General features: G+C 44.3%; 1 protein-coding gene across 2 annotated transcripts in view; it reads left to right on the forward strand.

Moving 5' to 3' along the window:
• LOC141148573 (uncharacterized) overlaps positions 1-18,448 on the forward strand; it is a 153,153-nt gene that overhangs the window by 37,049 nt on the left and 97,656 nt on the right. The window contains exon 1 of one of the 2 annotated variants that reach the window (XM_073636134.1): positions 12,254-12,380. The exons of the other annotated variant lie outside the window; for it this stretch is intronic. Within the exon in view, the coding sequence (XP_073492235.1) occupies positions 12,326-12,380 (55 nt within the window). The 5' untranslated portion in view covers positions 12,254-12,325. Of the gene's footprint in view, positions 1-12,253; positions 12,381-18,448 lie in introns of those variants that run through there. 2 annotated transcript variants of the gene reach the window in all.

Here is an 18,448-nt window from a genome sequence, read left to right on the forward strand (position 1 = left end):
GGGAAATTTTTGTTTCTTGACTTTTTGGAAGGGTGGATTATTGGCTGTTTTGATACTGAGACTAATAGTCTTGTTTGGAGTATTTACACAAAGAAATAAAGATGAGGTTAAGGAAACCTTCAACTAGAGAGATAGTGAGCTTTATACAGTATAACTAAAGTATAACTAAAGGCAAAACTTTTTTTTAAGTTTTAGATGGAATGGAGAGGGCTTAGAACCAGGGGCGTAACCAGAAATCACAGGGCCCCATAGCAAAATGTTGTATGCCCCCCCCACAAAAAAAATGAACATTGCCACACATTGCGGATTGTCCACTTGCCACGTCACTTGCCACAAGTTGTGGATTATCACTTGCCACGTCACCTGCCACACGTTGCAAATTGCCCACTTGCCACATCACCTGCCACACATTGCGGATTGTCCACTTGCCAAATCAACTGCCACATGTTGCAAATTATCCACTTGCCATGTCACCTGCCACAAATTGCGGATTGTCACCTGCCACGAGTTGCGAATTGTCACTTGCCACGTCACCTGCCACACGTTGCAAATTGCCCACTTGCCACGTCACCTGCCACACATTGCGAATTGTCCACTTGCCACGTCACCTGACACAAGTTGCGGATTGTCCACTTGCCACATCACCTGCCAAAAGTTGCAGATTGTCACTTTCCTGCTAAGGTGAGGAATGAGGATTGACACTAACTGTTTCCCAGTCTGAGTCAGGCAGCAGAGAGATGCTGTAATCTCTCTGCTGCCTGCACAGCGAGTGAGGGCGGAACTGCCAGGATGCAGGGCGGGCCCCGGGCAGTCAGAGATGATGTCATCTCTCTGTTCCGCCACCCGCTGATTGGCTAGTCCACCCACCGAGCCTCCCAGCAGGCAGCGTCCTGTACGTTCCCTCACCCGCCCACCAAGCGGCCCAGCTGTGTCCGCCCCCACAGTCAGTGTGACTGTACAAGCGCTGAACGGACGGGCAGCTCGGCGGCTCACCCGACGCCCGCTCACTTGCACGCCGACTCACGGGGCCCTACTCGGCTGCGGGGCCCCATAGTGCCCGCGTGGGTCGCTATGGCGGTAGTTCTGCCACTGCTTAAAACCCCTGTTTTTATTGCACTCTGTGTCCCTGTTAGGGAGGTTCACCCTCTCTATTTGTCCTGTTTACCTTTATCATCGAAAGTGAAAGTAAATGAAACCCCACATTTTGGGTTGTCCCCAGAAAAGTAATAGAGGAGAAATTTTCCAATGGGGACACTAGTTCTGGTGACCTGGGGGTTGCCAAAGAATTCCCTTTATTTGAAGGGATTTCTTTCACTTCCTGTTTTGGTTGTGGGACAGGAAGTGAATGGAAATCTACCTAATGGGACACAGATGGTAAAAAATAAACTGACAGGGTTATAACCTTCCCTTACTCTATCCAAAATGTAACAAAAAGGTTTTGCCTATAGTTCTACTTTAAAAGGACACAGTAGGATCATTTTAGATGAAACTCTAGACTCCATACAGGTGAAAATAAATAACAGAAAAGATAGGAGTGGTAGGCTATATGGTTGACTTGATCAGATTCGTGGTCCACCTTCCAAAAATGAGAATGTTGGGAAATAAAATAAAATGAAAAAGAAGATATAAGTAAACATGTAGAATTGTACTCCACACATCTATATTTTTGAAAAAATAAAAATGTATTTGACTCTAGTGGGAACTTACAGTAGATTAGCATAGGGGCCTGTTCCACTGGTCCTACATGCTAAACTTCTTGAACTACTGACCATTACAGCAAACTGTAGTTTAAGCGACCCAACAGTTTGCTGTAATGAACAAGATACAGTAAATAACATGCTTGGGGAATGCTTTTAAGAGGAAGTAAACCCCAATGGGTTTTACTTCCTCTTTTGCTCCCCGCAAGGCCTGCAAATTAAAAGCATAATGGGCTAGTATGCATCGCATACTAGCGTATAAAATGACACCTACCTGCAAACGAAGCTCACGCTGTCCCCTGTGCAGGCCACGTCCATCTTCGCCCCTCTTCCTTCCCAGGGCCACAGACGCCGGCTCTGTGACTGGCCGGAGTCGCATAACGTCGCTCCCACGCATGGCACGGTGGTCCGTTTCTTCACAGTGCATGCGCTGATGATGACATTGGCGCACTACAAGTGAAATATCTCCTAAACGGTGCATGTTTAGGTTATATTTCCAATACCTATAGGTAAGCCTTATTCTAGGCTTAATTATAGGTAAAAGTCACTTAAAAGGGTTTACAACCACTTTAAAGCTGTATGTGGTATTATGGAACAGTATGATGTATTACTTTTAAAAAAATGAAAAAAATGGCATGGAGTTTCTCCTAAAGTTTCTACCAGACCCTTATCCAGGAATGCAGCTTTGGTGACCAGGAAAGGGAGGGCAGTGAGAATGCCATCCCCCTCCCCTTGCTGCACCAGACCAAGCAACGTGCATTTTAACACTGGGAGGCTCCTTGCAAAGAAGTGGTGCCAAGGCTTCCCCCTTGCAAAGCACTTGTCCCAAAGTTGAGAGACAAGGGTCTTTTCCCTATATCCTGCCCCACAAAAAGGATATGAAGAAAGTAATTGGGAGGCTTACAAGAGAATCTGAAAGCATGCTTTATAAAAATGGGGCTACCAGATATCTGCCGCCTCCGTTTCCCAAAGGTCATAAAATGTAAACAAGCACACTAATGCCTTGACAAAGTCCTCAATAATGAAAAAAAGTCACTAATGTCTCCAATGTAAATCTTTGTCAATCACAATGACCTGGTGGCCACTATGTGTACACATCGCGTTCCCTTCATAAAATGACTGATCCCAAGCACCGCAGGATTGTAACTGCAGTGACATCATTGACCAAATATGGTCATGACCATATTTGGTCAATACTGTCTCTCAGGGTCTTCAGGTTTTTGTGTACATTGCAGAAGCCAGGAATTTGGGCAGATAAAGTGGCCAATTTGGGAAAAAGTGTTTGCAGGTCTTTGAAGGGTGAAAGATCTGGGTTTGGGTCAGACCCATGTTCATCTCAAGCCTAAATGTCATCCCTAAAAGACAATTCTGATTTCCAAAAGACCAGAAAATTTTCTGTGGATTGGAATAAACTTCTCATAATGGCTTTTTAGTCCTAGATACCCCTTACAAATGAATAATATATGAAAATGTTTATGTGAAACAAAAGTGAAACTGCATAAATATTTACAAATTATAAGTGTTTATTTTATTTATTTTGTCTTGTTATATCTGACTGTACATTTTAATACATTTCTGCAATTAGAAATAAGTTGATATAACAGAATGTTTGTCTAATCTAAACATGTAATTGCTTTTTGCCTTACTGAAATGTTCTCTTGGGCTACAATCTCACCTCAGGGCCTTAGTAAACTGATAAGAGCAAGGCAATCCTGTCTGTGAACCAACTCTTCTGTAGTTACTCTAGTTATGCTAGTGCTAAAATTAGAGGGACAATATCATCCGAATAATTGTGACAAGCTCAAGGATCGGCAAATGTGACACTGCTTATTATTCTCCGGGAAATATCTGCCTGTCTATGGCCAACATAATAACGCTTATGCATATAGCAGGTTGCATATACCCAGGGGCGGACTGACAACACTCAGGGCCCCGGACCAAATAAAGCAAGGGCCCCTGACAGGCCCCACCAATGGTCCGCCCCTGACCCCACCCCTACATTTTGCACAAAGTACAAATTCTGCCTTTTTTTTTTAATGGGACCTGGAGGGGGGTCTCTCTCTAACAGGGTCCATTAGAGAGTCGGTTAGAAAGCATCCCCTCCAGGACCCGTTAGAGATTACAAAGAGTCTAATGGGACCTGGAGGGGGGTCTCTTTCTAACAGAGTGTACAGTGAACACCTTCAATCGCTCTGGTCCTCACTGGACCCCCTCCTTGTGCCATGACTCTCACCCCTGCCCCAACCTCTCTCAAAGTAGAAAAAAAATTGGCACTGTGTAGCGCTCCTCTTACCTTAACTATGAATATTGTATCTGTGGCTGGCTGGCCCCCACATCCTCTGTGGCTGGCTCCCTGGTGTGGGTGGGTCACCATGGGTGGCTGGCTGGCTGGCACCCTGGCCCTGCTGTGGGTGGGTGCAGGGCAGCCATCAGAAATTTTTGGGCCCCTTAGGCCTGGGCCCGGCCCCCCAGAACCTGACCACCAACATTCCCCAGGGCCTGCCCATGGGCCATCCTACCCAATCCGCACACTGGCCACCCCACCTGTACGCACTCAGCCCCCCTCAATCCTGTTTATATGTCAGCCTTCCTAACACCTGTATATATGTCAGCCTTCCTCACACCTGTATATATGTCAGCCTTCCTCACACCTGTTTATATGTCAGCCTTCCTCACACCTGTATATATGTCAGCCTCTCCACACCTGTATATATGCCAACCCCCCCCCACAAACACTTGTAATATTTGTCAGCCCCCCTCACACCTGTATATACTGTATATATGTCAGCCCCCCTTCACATCTGTATATATGTCAGCCCCCCTTCACATCTGTATATATGTCAGCCCCCCTTCACATCTGTATATATGTCAGCCCCCCTTCACATCTGTATATATGCCAGCCCCCCCCCACACACACTTTTATATTTGTCAGCCCCTCTTCACACCTGTATATACTGTATATATGTCAGCCCTCCTCACACCTTTAAATATGTCAGCCCCCCTCACACCTGTATATATGTCAGTCCCCCTCACACCTGTATATATGTCAGTCCCCCTCACACCTGTATATATGTCAGTTATCCTCACCCCTGTATATACGCCAGCCACCCCCACACACCTGTATAAATGCCAGCCCCCCCCCCCCACACACACACACACACACACATACCTGTATACAGTGGCGGCTGGTGCTCAAAATTTTTTTTGGGGGGGCACAAACAAACTGAAAAATTCAGAAAAAAAACCATCAATTGCAGCCTCACTGTGCCCATCAAACGCAGCCACAGTGAACATTTAAAAGTTAACACTGTGACCCCCCCCCGCCCGCTTGCTGTCTGCCCGGCACTTACGCTATCTCTGTGGGCCAGTGGGTGACGGCGGCGAGCTGTGTCCTCCATGCGTCTCCACTCCTTCTCCTGATAGGCGTCCAATCACAGCGCCTGTTGTTTTAGCCAATCAGGTGATGGTTAACACACCCACTCTTCCTGATTGGCGGAGAGGCAGTTCAGTGTTAGAAAAGCAAATATTTATTCGCTGTTCACACCTTGGTGAACTGCAAGCGCAATGCTCTGCGCTCGCAGTTCACCTTTTTTGAAGCCTATTTGAGCCTATGAGAAAAAATAGAAGGTATTCCTGCACTGTTGTAAATCGGGGAAGGAGAATAGGAAAGAAGAATAATAACAAAATTTCTAAAGTAAGGAAAAGCAGCCTACACCGGGTAGGGTACAGCCTGCCCCTGGCTAAAGTTAAATGGGTAAGAATGTGGTGCTGCGCTAATCCTTTCAATATACGTGAAAAAATAGAATGACTCTGTATGTGATAACACAGTGATGGTGGGTGTCTCTAAAATACAAGTGTATTACAATAAAACATAACATGAATGCCTAAATGTGGCTCTACAATACAGATAACATGATAATCTGACTTCTATCAAAGAGTAACTATAGCTGTATATAGATCATAAATAGTAATTAACTAGAGGTGATAGTCAGACATATACTAGGCAAATATTTGAAAGGTAACTGGTGCTCATAAACAAATAAAAGTGATGATCACACCCTTATGCACAAACATATGAAAATAACAGCCAACTCTAAAAGTATACTAGTCTCTGACTGGACTAATATGCACCTGGTATAACTCAACACACAACCAGGTGTATATATGCAACGTGAATAGTGCTTATGGTGCATAACAAAAAGTGACGGTCTCAATAAAACTGAGTGATATGAAGTCCATTAATAAACATGCAAAAAAATGCAAAAAGACAGTGCTCCATTTGAAAATAATAGTCTATTCAAAGTCCAAAAAAAATATATATGCAAGTGATCCACTTGGTGCCAAATAAACGTGACAATAGTGATTATTCTTCATGCAACATGGCACACACTGGTGGGCAGTGGCCCTTTCCTGAGGGTAATGGGGTACTCGCATTTAGCCACTTTTAGGCATGGCAGCCTTTTGTTGTTAAAACCATGGAATCAACCAGCAGTGGGGGCGGTAGTAATGCAATCCTATCCTGGCTTGTCTCCTTTAAGGACATACGTCTCTTCAAGAAGTGTCCCGGGGTCACCCAGATAAATCAGAAAGGAAGATCCCACAATAGGGTAATATTGTTTGGCAAATGTACAAATTATATTAAAACACACATGTACTCACATTAAAAGCAACAATACTGGGCGGAGATCCAAGGAGCAGCGAGCTCGTGATGCAAATCAAACATAGAGTGCCTGTCCCGTCCCTACGCGTAACGTCACGACCCACGTGACTTCTTCAGGGGATACAGGGAGGCACTATGGGTGTCCTTAAATAGCTCTCCCATAGACTATAATGGGCGGCCATTTTCCCGAAGCCGCAAGGAAGTGCTTAAGCAGCCATTTTGCCTAAGGCGGATGGGCGCAGCTATACTGTAGGTCATCCAATGATAACAACAGGGGCGGGTGCCATTCACTGACAGCTGTACTGGGCTTGGCCAATCGGTGATTGTGCTCATCGCCACTGTCAGCAGAGGGGGGACAAAATTATGCATATAGGCGGCATATATGATCGCCTGTGTGCAGCGGCAGCTAACCTAGTAACACACAGGCCGATGTCAATCAGGGACAAATAAAAAAGTATTGGAAAAGGGAGATGTTAGTATATAGACTTAGCTATTCAACTCAGTCTGCTGTATACCCATACTCGGCCAGACCTCATAGTAATTTGTATTGAGGCATAGGATACTGAAAAAGTATAAAAAATATATATATATAAAAAAATTAATAAAAAGCCGATCGGTAGGGCAAAGGCATCTATATACACTGAGATCTAAACAACAAATATATCATAACACATTTAAAATCTAGTGACTAAAAGTGCTAGTGCAGAGTGTACATATACGGCTATCTCTATTCATGATAGGCACTATGTACATGGCATGGGCATACATATACACCTGGATACAAAGTAAACAGAACAATAAATAACAAAAATAGGTATATGAGAACTTGGTGTATCTGTCGCATGATAATAAAAACAAGTATTCCTCAGTGTAGAATGGTAAGGTTAAAACTGTACTGTAATATCTTAAAAGGCTCAAGCATACATATACGGGCATAATACAACCTCATATAGCTAGTACGAGAGTGGACATATTAACGGGATATTCAGAAGATAATAAGTATTAAGGCTCAAATATTAAAATAATTTAAAATATATAAAAATTTGATATTAAAAGTTACTAAGGAAACAGTTCAAATCAAATTCTATGTTAAGGCCTCTTGGCGAGAAAGTGTCCAAGGTGAAAATCCACCTGGACTCCAGTTGGCTGAGGGTCCTAACTTTATGTCCCCCCCCGCCAGTGCCTCACATAGGGTTCGATACCCCAGAATTTCAGGTGAGAAGGGTCTTTATTGTGACATAACAAAAAGTGTCTGGATACGCTGTGTTTATCGTATCCGTTTATAATGTTTTTCACATGTTCTTTAATTCGCACTTTGAGCGGTCTTTTCGTCCGGCCTATATATTGCAAACCGCAGCTACATTGTAGGGCATATACAGCCCCCTCCGTGGTGCAACAGATAAAATTTTGAACTTCATAGGTGTCCCCCGTAGATGTGGATGAGAAGTGGAACACTTTCTCGTTGGGACGTCTAGTTCTTACACAAGCGAAACATCTTTTACATGGGAAGAATCCTTTCCCTGAAAAGAATGTTAAGGGATTTTTTGGTGGGTCTATCACACTTTTCACCAATTTATCCCGAATCGACGGTGCTCTTTTGTAGATGAATTTGGGTTTTTTTGGTAAACTCCCCTGTAGTTGTGTGTCTGCCAGCAGAATATGCCAATGATGTCTAATTATTTATTTATTTTTTCTATCTTCTTATGTTGTGCGTTATAGTCGAGGATAAATGCTGGTCACTCCATTGGGCGTTTTTCTAACATTTTGTCCTCGATCAGTGCTTTTCGATCCATCGCTGCTACTTCGGTGGTTTTCTTATCTATATATCCTTGATATCCTTTCGCAGTGAACCTGGCTCCAATTTTCTCTGCTTGTTCAAGGAAGACTTGAAGTTTCGTACAGTTTCTCCTCAGTCGCATCAGTTGGCCTTTCGGGACATTATAGAGCCAGTTTTTATGGTGACAGCTTTCTAGTGGGAGATAACTATTCCTGTCAACATTTTTAAAGTGCCTTTGTGTGCTGAATATTAGATCCTCTTGCAGAATGTCCAGATCTAGGAAAGTTACCTTCTGCTCACTTATGTCCCATGAGAGTCGGATGTTTACCTCATTTGTATTGAGTTTCTCAAAGAAGTTTTTTAACTGATTTACATCACCTTCCTATAATATAAAAATATCGTCAATGTATCTTTTATAAATTAATAGTTCTTCTGGTTGATTATTAAAAACAGATTCCTCTTCCCATTTGTCCATAAAAAGCCCAGCTATACTGGGAGCAAATTTGGCTCCCATGGCTATTCCGGTTTGCTGATGGTAATACGTATTGTTATACCAGAAGTGATTGTTTTTTAAACTGAAGTCCAAACATTTCACCAGGAACCTCCTTTGCAAACATGACAACTCAGAGTATCTCCTAAGGCCCCATTTGGCAGCTTCACATGCCAAATGGTGGGGTATATTCGTATAGAGGGATGCGACTTCTGCGGTGGCCATAATGCACGTCTTATTTCTTTGGGGGATCCCGTCCAGGATTTGTAAAATATTCTTAGTGTCCCGCAGGTATGCCTTCGTGCTCTGGACCACTGGTTGCAGAAAGAAATCTATATATTCACATATCCTAGATATCAGTGAGTCGATCCTGTTCACTATTGGCCTCGAGGGTGGATCTGTTCCATTTTTGTGGACTTTTGGTAGTGAATATATAATGGGGGTACGACATGAGTCAGGTACAAGAAACCTTGCTTCTTTTTTACTTAGAATACTCTTCTTTGCCCCTAGGTGTACTACTTGCTCAAGCGCTTTCCTGCATCTGAACATAGGGTTGCTTAATAATTTTGTGAAAGTGTTTTTGCATCATTTAGCATATTCATCATTGATTTATGATATTGTTCTTTAGACAGAATCACGATACCTCCTCCCTTGTCCGCTGGTCGGATCACAATTTCTTTCCTTTTCATCAGTTTGTGTATCCCGCTCTTAATATGTTTTGGGTCTTCTCTCTTCTTGATCTTCAGATCCTTGATCTCATTCAGCACGGCTCTTTCAAAAACCTCAATATGTTTGTTATCTTTGATCGGTGGATTAAAAACTGTTCCTTAATGTGCTATGTAAAATATTGCCATTCTCAATTTGCCTATGGCTCTAATCAGGTGCTTCAAAAATACACGCCCGTCGCTGTATTTTAGGCGCCCAGCCCACAAAAAGGGGCTGCATGCCTGAATAGGGGGTGGATACAGGGGCCATGGATAGATTCATGCAATGCAATGCATGAATCTATCCATGATACAAAGAGGTGGGTGGCTGGAGAGAAGGGGCAGCGCTCATGTGCCCTTAATGGGCGAACTGCCACTGCCTGTATATATGCCAGCCCAGCCCCCCACTCACACCTGTATATATATTTCAGCCCCACACATACACAAATATGTAAACACTCAAGGCTCTGGCCCCTCCCTGTGCACAAACAGCCTCCCACTCTTTCCTTCACAGCACATACTTGTAAAGAATTTCTTCCTACCTGGTCCCAGCTCGTTTTTACAAAGCTGACACAGAAATGCCCAGTACACGAGGGGTGCACATGCACATAGTAGCCAGAGGTGGCAGTAAAGAGCTTGATGTCTGAGCTCAATGCCACAGAGAGCACACGCTGTGAGATCGTTTCTGTAATGCACAGCACGGCTCCCCTTCACCCGTCCTGCCTCCTTCTGGCCCGAGCGGGCTGCTCGTTCCCCGGGGCCCCTTAGTTGTAACGGCTGTATCCCCCTGATGGCGGCCCTGGGTGGGTCAGTGTAGTAATCCCAATTACATTGGTGGTCAGTGTAGAACCCCCCACTATATACTGTACATGCAAAAGATTTCCAGTCTAGCTCTACAAGATTCACAATTTGCCACAGTGTAATGCCTCCTAACTAGTTAAATTACCCAGGATTTTTGCCACCTATAAAAACCTTTAACCCATCATAACAGATGCCGCAGTATTCAGCAAAATGGTCATTGGTCAAATTATATTTTCTAAATATTTCACGCCAAATGACTTTTCCCTGCAATAAATGTGTATCACTGTATTCTCTCTAAGAACTGTTGGATTGCCAACACTTTAAAGAGATTATACAGACTAAGGCTAGCCATAGACGTGAAAATTTCTCTTGTGAAGTCACTCAATTCCACTATCCATACAACATAATGTGGATGGGGGGGTGTCCTCTCATAGCTCCCAACTGTCCCTGATTTGTCCCTCTGTCCCTCATTCCTCCTCATTTGTCCCTCATTTTGGTCTGAGCCAAATAGCTGTATATAAAATGCACTTTTAATGTTTCAAAAAGTGTTTCCCAGTGCCAAACCTTTCATCCAAATTCTAAATTGCTGCATTTGTAAATTTTAAAAGCCGATATAAAGGAATAGTAGTGGTAAAAAAAGCCCTTGTGGATTTAATTATCCTTTTTTTGGGAGTTAATTCTCCTTTAAGGGGGTGTGGCAGGGGGTGTGTCCCATGCCTACATACGTTTTCTGGTAGGTGTCACTCATTCCCATCTCTAAATGTTGGGAGGTATGTCCTCTGGTGGCTATTGTACTCAGACATTGTTCAGTAGGTTAATGATATGCCTCTTGTAGAACATGTTCATTTTAAATAAATGTCCCATCCGATTTAAGGACATTCCCTGTTTACAATGGCTTGCTGGATGGAAACCAAAAAAAAGTGTCCCTGTAAAAAAAAAAAATCTTTTGAAAGGCTGACAACGATATCATATTCTGACATAACCTTTTAAGGATATTGTAAAGAGGAAGTAAACCCTGATGAGTTTACTTCCTCTTTGTTTCCCTGCAAAGGTACAGCATAATGGGCTACTGTGCATCGTTAGTGGCATGATCACCATTAGAAAAGGCACGCTCAGTGCACCTGCGCGCCGTTGTCTATGGCGCATGCGCCATAGACAACGGTGCCTATACCTCCCAACATTTTGAGATGGGAATGAGGGACATCTATCAGCAAAAGCATGAAGGCATAGGACACACCCCCTGCCACGCCTCTTAATGGAGAATTGTACAAAAAAAAAACAAGATCGGTTAAACGTGCTTTTTTTATCACTACTATTCCTTTATATTGGCTTTTGGAATTTACAAATTTTAAGATCAGATGAAAGGTTTATCACTGGAAAACACTTTTTGACAGATAAAAAGTATATTTTATATACAACTATATAGATCAGACCAAAATGAGGGACAAATGAGGGACAGAGGGACATTGTTCCAAATCAGGGACAGTTGGGAGCTATGTCGGTGTCTGTCTTTTGGAAATATCTCCTAAACCGTGTAGGTTTAGGAGATATTTCTTGCACCTACAGGTAAGCCTTAATCTAGGCTAACCTGTAGGTAAAAGTGGTCTGTAAGGGTTTACAAGCACTTTAATGCCCCGTACACACGGTCGGATTTTCCGATGGACAATGTCCGATCGGAGCGTGTTGTCGGAAATTCCGACCGTGTGTGGGCTCCATCGGACGTTTTCCATCGGATTTTCCGACACACAAAGTTGGAGAGCAGGAGATAAAATTTTCCGACAACAAAATCTGTCTGTCAAAATCTTGTCGGAAATTCCGATTGTGTGTACACAAATCCGACGCACAAAGTGCCACGCATGCTCAGAACAAATAAAGAGATGAAAGCTATTGGCCACTGCCCCGTTTATAGTTCCGACGTACGTGTTTTACGTCACCGCGTTTAGAACGATAGGATTTTCCGACAACTTTGTGCGACCGTGTGTAGACAAAACAAGTTTGAGCCAACATCCGTCGGAAAAAATCCATGGATTTTGTTGTCGGAATGTCCGAACAAAGTCCGACCGTGTGTACGGGGTATAAGACAAAAGCATTCCTTTTTTTGAAAGTGAAACTAAGTGAAAGACATTCACGTGACTGTTTGTTCAGTGTGTTGTTGGCACATCGGAGTAAAGGGCAAACATTCCACAAGGATTCGGGATGGCGGAGAGGACTATTCCGGGAATACTGATTCTTCTCTCTCTGTGCCAGACATGTAAGTTTTAACTTTTTATCATTGGTGAGGGGGAATGAGCCGTTCATTTAACTGTAAAGATGATAAATAAAAGAAAAGATCTGAGCTAGTCCTGTAATCTGAATACAGAGAACAATTTTAATTACTGACATAAACTTAATGTGACCATAAACACAGCTCCCAACTGTCCCTGATTTCAAGGGACCGTCCCTGATTTGGAGCAAAGTCCCTCTGTCCCTCTTTCCCCCTCATTTGTCCCTCATTTTGGTCTGATCTATATAGTTTGTATATAAAATTCACTATTTATCTTTCAAGAAGTGTTTACAAGTGCAAACCTTTCATCCAAATTCTAAATTGCTGCATTTGTATATTTTAAAAGCCAATATAAAGGAATAGTAGTGATAAAAAAAAGCCCTTGTGAATTTAATTAACCTTTTTTTTTTGGTTATTTGGTTAATAATTTTAAGGAGGTGTGGCAGGGGGCGTGTCCTATGCCTACATACATTTGCTAGTAGGTGTCCCTGATTCCCGCTTCAAAATGTTGGGAGGTATGCCATAAATGACTCAACACCATACCAGTTTGACTACCAGGGGATAACATTTGGTTCTGGCTGTTGGAGTCTTTCATTATCACACACGGATTTCCACCTTCTCTAAAAAGCTCCGGACTCATCCTAACTCCTTAAAGCCCAGCTCCAGGAATTAGACAAGATCTATCCTGGAAGTGGGGCCGCATCGTACTGCAAGGGTTAATCGCTCTCTCAGCCTAAAGGGGCAGGAATAAGGAACAATGCTTATCTTTCTACAATCTCCAGCATGGTCCCTCCAGTGGGGCGACCAATCATACAAAGCCACCTAGCTGTGGTCACTTCCTTACCAATGTAAGTGGTCAAAGATGTAACTTCTTCAACTGTAAGTCCTTAATAGTAAAGAGAACTGCTAGACCGACAAGAGGTTAGCAAAGACAACCGCCAGAGCCATTGCCACAACCTCACGTGTACCAAACAATTGTGCCTAATTTTTTTTTTGGTTGTTCAATAAAGTTTGAATTTGGTATTTCCATGCAACATATGGTTACATACAATGTCCATCTAGGACTACAATGTCCACAGGGTTACAAGGTTGCTGTGCAAATGCACTGAAGAATGAACAACATTGTCACCGTTAGATATAGAACGTGGGAGGATGATAATGTAAGAATTAACACCTGCTAATGATTCTCTGACAGGAACTTCTGTCAGATCCAGGACTTTTTCTTAGTGGGAACGCAGGGAGCGCAGTTCCGGCACCTCCAGTACTTAATGTATGTAAAAGCAAGCTGTGTGAGTTATGCTGGAGGGTCTATTGATGCTGGCTGCGGGGGATCTATTGTCACTGATAGGGATCTGTTTTTGTGTGAGGGTCTATTGTTGCTGGTGGGGAATAATTATTATTGGGGGGAGGGGATCTATTGTCACTGATAGGGATCTGTTTTTGTGTGAGGGTCTATTGTTGCTGGTGTGGGATCTATTATTGCTGGGGGGGTCTTATGTTGCTAGTGGGGATTTACTGTTGAGGGGGAAATGTCTATGGATGCTGGCGGCTGTGAGATATGTTGTTGCTGCTGGGGGTTATAATGTTGCTGGGGTAGATCATTTGTTGTAGGGGGTCTATTGTTGCTGGGATGGATCTTATGCTGCTGGGGGTGGTACTTTGTTGCTGCTGGGGGATCTAATGTTGTTGGGGTGGTATTTTGTTGTGGTTGGCCCATTGTTGATGTGTGGGGGTTCTATTGTTGCTGGGGTGGATCCTATGTTGCTGGGGGTGATATTTGGTTCTGGATGGTCCATTGTTGCTGAGCTTGGCGGGGGTCTCGTGTTGCTGGGGTGGATCTTATGTTGCTGGGGGTGGTATTTTGTTGTGATTGGTCCATTGTTGCTGTGTGAGGGGGTCTTTGTGGTGTGGGGGAACTAGAGTGAGGTCTATCATTGCAGGGTTGGGATCTATTGTTGCTGTGATGATTCTATTGTTGTTGGGGGGGGGGTTAGTGCTAAGGTGAGGTCCATTGTTGCTGGAGAAGTCTATTGTTGTATGGGGGATCTATTGTTGCTCGGGTGGGGTCTATTGTTGCTGGGGAGATCTATTGTTGCTGGCTCCGGGGGATCTATTTTACTGCTTTTCTTGCTATTAGACAAGAAAAAATTGCATACAAATTATTTAGCACCACAAAATGATACTTGGGGTGGTACTGGGAAGTGGGTGGGCAGTGGAACCAAGGGACAGTGCTCAGAGGAGGGTAGAGGGAGGAGATAAGGGACAGTGCTCAGAGGAAAGTAGGTGGAGGAGATAAGGGACAGTGCTCAGAGGAGGGCAGTGGGAGGAGATAAGGGACAGTGCTCAGAGGAGGGCAGTGGGAGGAGATAAGGGACAGTGCTCGTAAATGGGTAGGGGAAGGAGATAAGGGACAGTGCTCGGAAATGGGTAGGGGGAGAAGATAAGGCACAGTGCTCGTAGGTGGGTAGGGGGAGGAGATAAGGGACAGCCCTCAGAGGAGGGTAGGGGGAGGAGATAAGGGACAGTGCTCGGAGGTTAGTAGGGGGGAGAGATAAGGGACAGTGCTCGGAGGTGGGTAGGGGGCAGAGATAAGGGACAGTGCTCAGAGGAGGGTAGGTGCAGATAAGGGACAGTGCTTGGAGGTGGGTAGGGGGAGGAGATAAGGGACGGTGCTCGGAGGTGGGTAGGGGGGAGATAAGGGACGGTGCTTGGAGGTGGGTAGGGGGCGGAGATAAGGGACAGTGCTCGGAGGTGGGTAGGGGGGAGAAATAAGGGACAGTGCTCAGAGGAGGGTAGGGGGAGGAGATAAGGGACGGTGCTCGGAGGTGGGTAGGGGCGGAGATAAGGGACAGTGCTTGGAGGTGGGTAGGGGGCAGAGATAAGGGACAGTGCTCAGAGGTGGGTAGGGGAGAGAGATAAGGGAAAGTGCTCAGAGGAGGGTAGGTGGAGATAAGGGAAAGTGCTCAGAGAAGAGTAGGTGGAGATAAGGGAAAGTGCTCAGAGAAGAGTAGGTGGAGATAAGGGAAAGTGCTCAGAGGAGGGTAGGTGGAGATAATGGACAGTGCTCGGAGGTGAGTAGGGGGCAGAGATAAGGGATAGTGCTCGGAGGTGGGTAGGGGGAGGAGATAAGGGACAGTGCTCAGAGGTGGGTAGGGGAGAGAGATAAGGGAAAGTGCTCAGAGGAGGGTAGGTGGAGATAAGGGAAAGTGCTCAGAGAAGAGTAGGTGGAGATAAGGGAAAGTGCTCAGAGAAGAGTAGGTGGAGATAAGGGAAAGTGCTCAGAGGAGGGTAGGTGGAGATAATGGACAGTGCTCGGAGGTGAGTAGGGGCAGAGATAAGGGATAGTGCTCGGAGGTGGGTAGGGGGAGGAGATAAGGGACGGCGGCAGAGACAAGAGGGAAATCAGAAGAGGGGAGTTCCTGCACCTATTTTCTGACAAAAAAAGCCCTGGTGAGATAAAAAAATGTAATTCACAGCGCCTAAAGAGCTAGTTGTGTTTTCTGTGTTACCAAGTGCCTGAGTGCTGGTTGTAAGTTCATTGCTTATCTGTGAGATTGTAACATATAAAGGTGTCCTTGTGTTCTCTGTAATTGCATATCATAAGGCAAACAGAGAATGAGATAGCGGGTCAGGTTTCATGCAGTGTCAGCACACCTCCCAGGCCTCATGCACACTGGACCTTTTTGGACGTTTTTACAGCTACTGTTTTTGGCTTCAGATGTTTTTTTCTACAGTCAACAAACTCTCCAGCATGTTATCCTATGTGTCCATGCACACATAGGCTGTAATCAACTGTTTTTGGCAGTGGCGTTTTTTGGCTGTAAAAAAAAACCTCCAAAACTAGTGGGTTCTGAGAGGCAGTTTTCAGCTGTTAAAACGCCCCAAAACACCAAAAACACGCAGATAAACGCTCAAAAACGCAGCTCAACAGCACTTAACGTTTTTGATCCATAAAAAAAAAGAAAAAAAAAAAGCGCTGATGCTAAAAAACACTAAAAAGCGCTATTGCAAAAATGTTGAAAAACTCACTGAAAAGCTACTGGCGTTTTTATAACATCCAGTGTGCATGAGGCCTAAAACTTGAGAATGAAGGACACTTCAGAGAGACAATGATCGCGGGAAAAATTGGGTACTGTCAAATTACTGTAAACATCAGGCATGGCTTAATAGTCTGATTAGAAATGACATATACCACAACCTGGAAAGTATCCCCCCCCCCCACATTTCTCCTCCCTAAAGCCCCATGCACACTTAAGCATTTTTCGCCCCCCCCCCATCATTACACAGGACTCCCTCCCCCATACTACACAAATCATTACATAGGACCCCCATGCCCCATAATACCCCCTTAATTACAGGACCCCCCTCCCACATCATTCCACAGGAATCCCTCCCCCATACTACCCCCATTATTACACAGGACCCCTCCTCATACTACCCCATTATTACACAGGACCCCTCCTCATACTACCCCCATTATTACACAGGACTCCTCCTCATACTACCCCCATTATTACACAGGACCCCTCCTCATACTACCCCATTATTACACAGGACCCCTCCTCATACTACCCCCATTATTACACAGGACCCCTCCTCATACTACCCCCATTATTACACAGGACCCCTCCTCATACTACCCCCATTATTACACAGGACCCCTCCTCATACTACCCCCATTATTACACAGGACCCCTCCTCATACTACCCCCATTATTACACAGGACTCCCTCCCCATACTACCCCCATCACTACACAGGACCCCTCCTCATACTACCCCCATTAATACACAGGACCCCTCCTCATACTACCCCCATTATTACACAGGACTCCCTCCCCATACTAGCCCCATTATTACACAGGACCCCTCCCCATACTAGCCCCATTAATACACAGGACCCCTCCTCATACTACCCCCATTATTACACAGTCCCCCCCTCCATACCACATTGTCACTCATTAACCATCAGTGCACTGCTGTTTATGCAGAAAGAAGGGTTATTATTGAGGGTGGAGAGGCAGGGAGGAGTTTTATTATTGAGGGTGAAGTAGGGAGGGGGGTTATTACAGGGGCGGATCCAGAGTCTGGTCTCGGGAGGGGCACTGCCAGAAAATAAGGGTACTTTCATTTCACTTATTCTACTATATGGTATCACTGATATCATTTATTTATTTGCTTGCATTATATTTTTTAAATATTTTTTTGATTATATGCACACTGCACTTTGCAAGGATTTTTTTAGGAAGTCGCACTGAAACATCGCATCTGTGAATCGCATGCCTGTGAATTACATTGTTAATATTTTTTTAATTAGCATTATTTTCTGATGCCTATTTTATGCTAGATGTTCACAATTGATTGATTGGACACTTATATTATCATGTGACATTGTTCACATTTTCTTTCTATTTACTTGTCACGTGAGATTGGATTATTCACAAATATTATCATGTGACATTGTTTACATTTTATTTTTTCCACTCACTTGCTATATGAGATTGGATTACTTTTCATTGTTACACTTTGCACTTTACACGTATACATCATTGTTCCACATAGTTTTGCTGTCTGTATTTTATTTAGGCTTTGGACGTTTCTATTGCATTTATATTTATTCATTTTTTCACGTTGTGACTGAGGTAGTGCTACATATTTTTATATTTGTTCAGTAAGGTTATGTGAGTTCACTATTCTATGTTGGCGGCTCCTTGTTTATTTTATCTTTTATTTGTGGTTCCTAGCGCATTAGTTATTATCCTTTAGGCCCCTTTCACATGAGGCGGACTCTGTTACGGAGTCCGCCTCGGTCAGTCGGCTTAGCAGGATATCAGTCGGTTGATCTCCGCTGAGCCGGCGGATGACAGGTCCCTCTCTGCTCACTGAGCGGGGAGGGGCTTGTCAGGCGCCGCTGCCGCCTATGGAGAGATCGGATGAAAACGGACAGCTTTTCTGTTTTCGTCAGATCTCACCCGATCCGATCCGCCAGCGACGGACCTGGACGTCTCCCCTGACATCCGCCGCTCCATAGGCTAACATGGATCGCCCGTTCAGGTCC

This window comes from Aquarana catesbeiana, linkage group LG06, assembly GCF_042186555.1.
Source record: "Aquarana catesbeiana isolate 2022-GZ linkage group LG06, ASM4218655v1, whole genome shotgun sequence".
NCBI classification, from domain to species: Eukaryota; Metazoa; Chordata; class Amphibia; order Anura; family Ranidae; genus Aquarana; species Aquarana catesbeiana.